At 43.6% G+C, this 9,744-nt stretch overlaps 1 protein-coding gene across 1 annotated transcript in view; it reads left to right on the top strand.

The window, feature by feature from the left end:
* OGT (O-linked N-acetylglucosamine (GlcNAc) transferase) overlaps nucleotides 1-9,744 on the top strand; it is a 2,411,396-nt gene that overhangs the window by 1,214,269 nt on the left and 1,187,383 nt on the right. Inside the window, exon 13 of the mRNA XM_044057256.1 lies at nucleotides 6,721-6,879. Within this exon, the coding sequence (XP_043913191.1) occupies nucleotides 6,721-6,879 (159 nt within the window). The remainder of the gene's footprint in view (nucleotides 1-6,720; nucleotides 6,880-9,744) is intronic.

Genomic DNA, 9,744 nt, shown 5'->3' with positions numbered 1-9,744 from the left:
AGCATTGGGAGCAAGCCCATACTTAAGTGCCTTTCTTCTGCCAACCCTGCTTTGTTTTTCTATATTCCAAAATTTCCTTAATTTTCCCCTTCCTATAAGTAAATTTCAGGGGGTCCTTGAATAAGTCCAAGTCAGTATTAGTCCCCAAACTTACCCCAATTTCTAGAAATAATGTCTTTAACCAAATAAGCGTCAGTACTGAAATTCAAGATGAAATTACTGCTCAAATTTGTGTCTGGGGTAGGGATATTCTCTGTGTTGGTTACAGCGTGTTCCAATATCCCTAAGATGGGACTAAATCCCCCCTTCCATTTTTTACTTCATTCGATACTTCTATTAAAGCAAGGGGGTAATTTATTTCCAAAAACATATCTTTCAGTTACTTTCTAAATCGAAGTGACTATCAAGGGAGGTCATCCTACTACTCCTAATGAACTGTCCTTTCAAAATTCCTTTCTTTTGTTTGAAAGGGTGGGCACTAGTGTAAAACTAGTAGGAGTTTGGAAAAGCCACTTTTCTGTAAATGTTGGACTTACATTTTCTGACTTCAGGTATCTTTTCAATCATCACATCCAAATATTGTAAGTGTTCCCTAGAAAAGCTATGGGTGAATTTAAGGAAGTCAGCAGTACTATTGACAGAAAAAGCTGTTACAGCACCTGACCTTTAAGGACCTACTGGCCTCCCTGGGGTATGCTATCGATGGAAAGAAATCAAGACTAATCCCCACTCAAAAAATTGTATTCCTGGGAGCAAGCCTAGACACAGTATCCCAGATAGCATTCCGTACTCTAGAAGAACAAGCCTACCTGACCAGGCTACTTCTCTCAACTAGCCACCAGAACCCAGTTATCTGCAAGGAAACTCCTGCAATCTCTAGGGTTCATGGCCTCCTGCATTCGACTCATTCCATATGTCAGACTACATATGAGGAAACTGCAGTGGTACCTAAAAAGCCTTTGGTGTCAACACTCTCAGCACCTGGAAACTATCATACCTATGATACCCTGTCTAAGGAAAGATTTTCTTTGGTGGGCAGCAGCATGCAACTGCAACAAGTGTCTTCACTTTTCCCAACCGCACGCCGCCCACACCCTCACCATAGACGCATGAGATTATGCCTGGGGTGCACACCTGGACAGCAGGTGCATTCAGGGCCATTAGAGCTCAAATTAAATACATCTGCATATCAGCCAAAAAGAGTTGTTAGCTGTTCAGCATGCCCGGACAACTTTCAGACCCCTACTCTCCCCGGGGCCTCTAGTGATCAAAACAGGCACCACCACAGTGATGTGTTACATCAACAAGCAGGGAGGAACTCACTTTTATCCTCTCTGCAGGCTCGCCATGACCCTTTGGCACACTGCTTCAGCCATGCAAATTCACCTGCTAGCACAATTCCTTCCATTCTCCCTAAACTCTTTGGCAGACAACTTAAGCAGAAACCTGCTAGACCCAGACGAGTGGCAGCTAGACCACAGAACCTTCAACCGTGTAACCCAGAAATGGAGCACCCCAAAGGTGGACCTCTCTGCCTCCCACAATCACCAGCTCAGCAAATTCTGCACCAGGGAACCTCACAGCAAGGCCTGGAAAGTGGATACTCTAACCTCTCGATCTGTGCATTTCCCCCTCTACCACTAATTTCAAGGATAGGTTCATAGGGTAGGTACTAGACTATTGGCCCTAGTGGCCTATATAATCCTAGCCAAGAAGGTACCCTGGCTTTTGCCACCCAAGAAAATTATTTTCCTGTGCCCCTGTCGAGCAGAGCCACAGAGGTGACCCCGGGATGAATTTCCTATTTCCTATCCAATCATCAAGATTTTTCTTGAGTGCTAATGAGGAGCTTTGTTTGATATAGATAGGTAGTTTGTTCCAGAGTATGGGAAGTCTCTGGGACAGGAATCTATCCCTCCAGCATGTTCTGTTTATTGTAGTGACAAGGTTTACGTCCTTAGAGCTTGTAGCTTGGAGGGTCTGTGATTTCTTTAAGTGGAGCATGTCCAACTGCCCTGGGTTTGACATAGCTTTGTATGTTAGGCAGAGATCGCCTCTGAGTAAACAATTTGCTGCTTACAATAAGGGAGGAAGAACCAAGAGCAATCTTGATTGCCCCAGACTGGCCACGTCAGCACTGGTACCCACTGCTGCACAGCCTGTCACCCCTGCCACTGTGGCACCTACCTCAGATCCCAACACTCCTGACCCAGAAGAATGGAGAGTTCATGCATTTGCAGTTGCAGACCCTGAACCTGGCAGCCTGGCTTATTCCCTGACCTCTCCTCCAGCTGCCAGCCTAAGCAAACAAGTCTTGGATGTTATGCATGAGGCCAGACACCCCAGCACTAGAAAATCCTATGCAGACAAGTGGAAAAGGTTTTGCACCTAGATCCAGGCTAAAGGAGCTGAAACAGCACAGCCCTCCCTACCTCTCATCCTGGATTACTTGGCAGACCTACTACACAGGGGATCTATCCTTCTCTTTTATTAAAATTCATGCCTCTGCCATCTCTGCTCGAGCCGCCGTTCTTCTCACACCCTCTCATCAAACAGTTGCTAAGAGGGGCTAACAATTTAAGGCCAACCAGAAGAGCTCCTACTCCAATTTGGGACCTTAACTTTGTGTTGGAAAAATTCACCCTACCCCTCTTTGAGCCTGCAGCTTCAGCAGAGTTAAATTCTTCTCTTGGAAAAGAGCCTTGCTTCTGGCTATCACTTTAGCTAGAAGAGTTTGAGCTGCAAGCAAGCACTCCTGGCTGTAGAGCCCTTCATCATTTTCCACGCTGACATGGTCTCCATCAGGACTAACCCAACTTTCATGCCTAAAGTTGTGTCCAGCGTGGCTCTCAACCAATCTTTTCATTTGCCCACCTTTTTCCCTAACCCACAAAACAAGTGGAAATAATTCTGCATTCTCTAGATGTGCACAGACAGCTCAGATTTTACGTGGATAGGATTAAATCTTTTAGGAAAACTGACCAATTGCTAGCCAGCTTTGCAGCAGGGGCAGAGGGCAAGGCCATATCCAAACAGTCTCCAAATGGATAGCACACCATCAAATTTTGCTACAAACATCACGGTAAACCACCCCGCTAAGGGGGTCAGAATGCATTCCACCAGGGCAACCTCCACCTCTGCAGCTTTTCTCAGAGGGGTCCACAACAGGGACACCCTGGAGGCTGCAACATGGAGTTCTGTTCATACCCTCACCAAGTATTACTACCTGCCTATGTTCTCCAAATCCAAGGCAGGCTTTGCAACTGTGTAGTCTTGCAGAGCATCCTAACCAAGCCCCCAGTCATCTTGATTGGCTCCAACCTTTTCTTCAGCTTTGGGAATCCACCCAAGTATGATGACTGCAACAGTGAAACACGAAGAACATAGTACAGTTGTCTACACTTACCACAAGTGTAGATCTTTGAGTGTATTCACTGTTGCAGTCCTAGTTTCCCACCCTCCATCTCCCTGGTCTCTTTTTCTCTCACACTCTTCCTCACAGGAGATTTTTGGTGTTTACTTTCTGCTGGTCGTGTTCTTCCACCATAACCTCGCTCCCTATTTTACTGTTTTGGCAGGAAAAACTGATGTAATGGCATCAGCTGCCTGATTTTATACCACGGACTACCTGAGTCCTGGAGCGACAGCAACCGACTCAGAAATACTAAGCCTCTGGTATTTGGGCCGACTGAAGGCTATCCCTGGTAGGATAAAACAAGTGTGAGGACTGCAACAGTGAATACACTCTAACATCTACATTTATGGTAAGTGTACACAACTGTGTACTTTTCAGTGATGGTTAGGACTTCCGGACAGTCTTTTCCTGTCAAGAAGATTTTGGTAGCAGCTCACAAGTCTTCCACCAAGGTTTATTCCAGTAAGTGGAAACGTTTTTCTATATGGGCTTCTCAGCAGTATCTAGACCCCTTTACTGCTCCAGTACCTGTTATTTTGGAGTTTTTGGCAGATATCTTTAATCATGGTGCTATTTTTTTTTTACGCTAATGGTACAATTGGCGGAGATCTCTAATTTTCATATAGAGAATTTGGCTTCCTTGGCTTCTTCCAAGATTTGTAATGCCTTTTGAAAGGTTCATTTTTATTTTGGCCTCCGGTTAAGGACCCAACGCCTCCTTTGGGATCTTACCCTAGTACTACAAACTCAGATTTCTCCCCCTTCAAACCAGCAGCCACAGTTGACTTGCAGTTTCTATCTTGGAAGACTGCTCTTCTGGTCACCATTACCTCGGCTAAGAGAGGTTTGGAAATCCAGGCCTTATCTGTCAAGCCCCCTTATATAGTGTTTCATAAAGATAGGGTTTCCCTAAGGATGAGTCTCTCATTCCTTCCGAAAGAGGAATCAGTGTCCAACAGTAACCAAGTTGTCAGTCTTCCTGTTTTCTTCCCAAACTTCTAGATTAAAGGAGTGTATAAATTGCTCTTGCTTGATGTTCACAGGCAACTGCACTTATATTTGCATAGAACAAAATCCTTTCGTGGTCAACTTTTTGTTTCCTTTTCTAAGCCCTTCTTAGGAAAACCTGTCTCAAAAGTGATTATTGCTAGATGGATCTCTGAGTGCATTTCGTTGCCTATCGAGCCAAAGGATTATCTCCACCAGATCATGTCAGGGCTCATTCCAGCAGGTCTGTAGCTACTTCTGCGGTCTTTTGGTCTAGGGTTTACTTAGATATTTGTTCTGCAGCTACCTGGGCATCATTACATACATTTATCTCTCATTACAAATTGGATCTCCTTTCCAGAAGCAGGGCATCTTTTGTCTCAACCGTGCTCCGAAACATCCTTCCATGAGGACCTCTCAGGCCTCTTCGGTAGCTGGGAACTCTGTCCCACAGTTTGAAGATCAGTTGAAAACAAATTCAGATAAAAAAAGTTATGTACTCACCATAACGTTCCATCTGAGTTGCTGCTTTTCATTTGTCTTCAACCGTCCTTCCTTCCTCCCCCCTGCCTTGTGTGGGCTGTGTAGTGGACCAGATGGAAGAGGCATAGCCTCCTACTCAGGTGAGTCTTTCCTTATTGAGTTAATGGGTGCAAATGCCAGGGTTTTAGGAATATGTTTAGATTGCGGTGCTGTTTGCAGCAAATTCTGTCTGAGGAGGTAGATGGGGATGTTGTAGGTAGGGGAGGAGCTTGGATCCAATGCTGGAAAAAGTGTGCGAGTCGCATCTGTACCGGATGCGAAGTCCCACAGATTGAAGACAAAATAAAAAGCAACAACTCAGATGAAATGTTATGGTGAGTACTTAACTTTTTTTTTTTTCTCTTAATTTTCTTTACAGAAACAAAAAACAAGGGAGAAAAGATTTTGGGTACTTTGAATGTCCACATTCAACTCAGAAACTGCCTTGATAGGGCAAACACCTTAAAGAGTTTTGGTCATTTATTCATTGCCTAAGAAAAGAAAAAGGGACTACCAGTGTAATAACAGACAATTTACAAATGGTTGCCTCATGCTATTACTTTTGTTATATTTATAAGTCATATCCAGGCAAAGTTAGGTTCTATTCTGCCGGGGGGTTGCTGCTGTGGCCTTTTGGAAAGGGGATGGATTTGAAGTATCCTAGAGACAGCAACTTCCTCCTCTGTACATTTTAGAAAGAACTACAAACTGGATTAGTTCTATCAAAACCTGCTCTGGACTTAAGTATTCTCAAGGGGCTTTGAGACCCTCTTTCTTCTTCCTCATCACTGTCTTTCTAATACCTGGCATTCTACTCCTACATCTTTGATTACTGTAATAGTGATCTAATAATGAATATTGTAAAATTGTGTAAGTAAACTTGCCGTAAATGTTGATTTTGTAAAGGTTAACTGTTGTAGGGACTCCCTCCACCCCCACTTCCTTTTCCTGATGCTCTTTGCAAGGGTGGTGGTATTTTTAGATTTTCTTTTTGTACCATATATCTAATTCTCAGGGCTGTAGTCTTCCTTAGTCTGAGTAAGAAAACAAAGTTTTGTTAACCTAACTTCTGATTTTTTCTGCAGCTGTTGAGCCCCCTCAGTGGTTAGATTGCATGGAGGGTGCCCTGAGCCTTTGACTGCCGACTGTTTGTCATAACAGATCAAGAATAGTACATAATATAAATTCTGCAATATATAACCCATACAGTGTAGGGTACTGCAGCATTGGTCTATTTGAACATCTACTGTTAGGGTAGTTTTAGTTGACTAACTATACTTTTTCTCCCTGTTACAGAACTCGAGCATTATTACTGATATTCAGGGATACTGTATCTGCGTTATCCACAACCATAGTGCCATCTACCTCTGCTCTTTTTATATTAAGTTCACTCAGGAATATGTAGAAATTTTGGATCCACATTTGCAGTTCTTGGACAAAGTTTACTGCAAGTGAGAGTTTGTGGTTGCATCGGATAGTGTGTTTAAGGTTGTGACTTGGTTGCCATAAATTCTGAAATTGTGCAAAGTTTGTTGTTTGGAAATTGAAATGAGATGAGCATTGCCATGTGTCCTTCATTTTTACTTTGGTTTTCCTGTAAACTACTGGGTAGTTAGAGCATGTTGTTCATATACATACAAAAGTTAAAGGTTCTAGATGTTCGAGTGTGCTCATAGTTTCCAGGTAAGAACGTCTCAAATTTTTTTTGTTTAATTTTCTGCATTTAGCAATGTTGGATTTCAAGGAAGGGTATATTTTTTGGCTTAGTTTTTTTTTTTTTTTCTTTTTCATTATAGATAAACGTACTTCACAAACCACCCTATGAACATCCAAAAGACCTGAAAGCCAGTGAGGGCCGCCTGCGCATTGGATATGTGAGTTCTGATTTTGGTAATCACCCTACGTCACATCTAATGCAGTCTGTGCCTGGTATGCATAGCCCGGAAAAATTTGAGGTAAGCATTTGTATACAAGAAAGAAGTCATATCTTAGCTTGAGCTTTAGTTGTATTCATGTCTTTTGACTATTGGTGTAAGGTGTTCAGTATCACTGGCCATTTTGGTAGGTTTTTTCATCCGTAGCTGTTCACGTCTGTATCCGAGATACCTTGACTTTATTAAGGTTTTCCTGCAAGGTATTTAAATATTTTTATCTGTAAACTAAACTTGGGGTGAGCTTTTTCAGCTGTAAAGGCGAAGTACAACTGCGTTTTTGTATGAATATGTCTGTGAGTACAGTTGAAAGTATCATTGTGTGTATGTGAAAACAGTAATGCCATTAGAGACTAGTCTGGTGTTGCAGTATGCTTAATTTTTTGATTTGTGTAGATGTTTTTCGTTTTTCACTGTTGCAGTCATCACACTAGGGTTATCCTGCCAGGGGGGTAGCCCTCAGTCGGTCCGAATACCAGAGGCTTAGTATTTCTGCGTCGATTGTTGTCTCTCCAGGACTGACGTCAGGTAGTCAGTGGTATAAAAACAGGCAGCAAACGCCATTGCATCAAGTATTTCTTGCCAAGGAGCCCGAAGGAGAAGCAGTTTGCACGAGTGCCGGTCGGCCACTACCTGAGTTTTCATTTCCGAAATTGAAGTCTTCTAAAGCTGAGTACCCCGTTGGGGATCCTTTTTTTCTTGCTCTAACCAGTGTCCGAAAAAGTTAACAATTGTCTCATGTGGAAAGCAAATACCACACTGAGATTTCCCTTCTTACTGCGTCACCTGTTTAGGCCCAGACCACGACGTACTTTGCTGCCACTTTTGTGCTTTGTTCAATGCCTGAACTATTAGTTGTTGGGCCCTTATTGCAGCTAAATACTTTCATTCTCGATCTCTGTATTCCGAAATGGTTTTGGTAAGCCATCCGACTGCCGATCTTCAGAAAAAACATAAGGATAAAAACAGACACAAGACCGCACAGGTCCAAAACTGCCGACGATGCTTCCGTTAAGCTAGTCGCCAGTTCTCCAGTACTCAGTGAGGCGCTTTCATAGTCCCTGATGCCCGCTTTGATGGATTCGCAGGCCACTTCCGAGACCTGTTCAGAGTCAGGTATGCCATGAGACTCTTGACTATAGAACCTGCGGATGTCTCTACCTTGGATGGGTCCGGAGCCGCTGTGCAGGCACCGGCTTCTTAGGAAGTTCTTTCCACTACCGATATTAGAAACAAACTGACGACTTCTTTCGTGTCTTCAGGTCTTTCTAAAACTACTGAGTTTCGAAGGCCAAGAGTACGAGCTATGCCTGAAAAACTGACCCTAACTCAAGCACCTGCTTCCTTGCCACAGTCACACATTCTTAAAATGCCGGAAGACCATATACTGATTAGGGGAAGCCAGCCTTCCCCTTCTAAAAGAAAGAGACTTGGTCCAGCAGCTTTATCTGACCAAGAGTCCGACTCTGAGGTTTCTGATTATGAAGACATGCACTTACCTGCCTGTGAGGATTCTGATGCAGAGGAATCCATTTCTTCTGCCTCACCTCCAGAGGATTTTTCTTTTGGTGAAACCCTACATACTTTGAGAGACCATTTCCATTGTGAATGCCCGGATTATGCTCAGTCCAAAATTGAGACCCAGGGAAGTTTTAGATATACCACAGCACAAACCCTTAGCTATCTCTGCTGTTCTGGATGTTGTGGATGATGTCTTTATGGAATCCAGTCTAACTCCAGATATTTTACTCCCTGGAAACCTGACAAGGTACTACAGAGTCCCTGACTCTCACACATTTTCTAAAATCCTAATGCTGGCCCAGAGGTCATCTCCCAAGGACCTAAATGAATAAAAGCAACTACAGCTAAGAATCCCACCTCCTCGGACAGGGATTCCCGAGCTTTAGACAGATAGGGTAAAAAAGTATACACTTCTGCAACTCTTGCCAATAGAGTATTACATTTTCAATTCCACATGCTGAAATACCAGCAACATACTATGGAACTTATCAAGCAAAAATCTTCTACCTTCCCTGACTGTGAGGAAAAATAAAGAATTACAGGAGCTTATGCATACTGCAATCCAAGTCAGCACGCATATACCCTGCAGTGTGGGTTTGACGCCGTAGAAGTATCTTGCAGGGCAGCAGTCACAGGTTCTGTACTTAGAAGGCATGCCTGGCTTAAGGAGTAGACCTTGCCAGACCATGTCAAATCAAAATTATTGAACGCACCTCTGAATAAGGACAATCTGGCACCAAAGCAGAAGAGGTTTTAAAAAAGATGGAAGAAAAAGCTAAATGTATGCAGTCAGTCAAATTTTTTGCAAGTGCAGCCTCCAAGATTCAGTAGGCATTGCCCCTCAAAACATTGGTCCTTTCCAGCCCCCTCAAGGCCACCTCAAACTAGACCAAGGGGAAACAGACCCCGAAGACTACAGTCTCAGGATATGCAGAGATCTAAGCAATGGAGTACCTCCACTTATAAAACAGAAAGTGCTAAGCCACCCCGTTATGGAAAGAATTCACAATGACTTCTCAACTCCTCCCCTCACCTCTGCCCAATTGCTCATGCCCCTAGGAGGAAAACCTGCCCACCTTGCCAAAACCTTGACCTCCATCACCAACAATCGATGGGTACTCAACATAATATCCCAGGGGTACAAATTTTATTTCCACACGCTGCCAACCCCAAAAAGGTTCCCAGACCTTCCTCCAAACCAGTGGGCAGAGGCACAAAACCAAGTTCAGTCCCTGCTATCCATAAGGGCAATTCAGCCTGTATCCTGCAGAACAGGCCAAGGTTTTTATTTGACTTCCTCATACCCAGAAAAGAGGGCACCTGTCGCCCAATCCTAGATCTGTCCATTCTGAACACCTTCCTGGTGGT

This window comes from Protopterus annectens, chromosome 15.part0 (genome assembly GCF_019279795.1).
Source record: "Protopterus annectens isolate FY-2018-M chromosome 15.part0, PAN1.0, whole genome shotgun sequence".
Taxonomy (NCBI): Eukaryota; Metazoa; Chordata; order Ceratodontiformes; family Protopteridae; genus Protopterus; species Protopterus annectens.
Note: the sequence above shows the minus strand (reverse complement) of the source record. Positions and strands in the feature narration are given on the sequence as shown.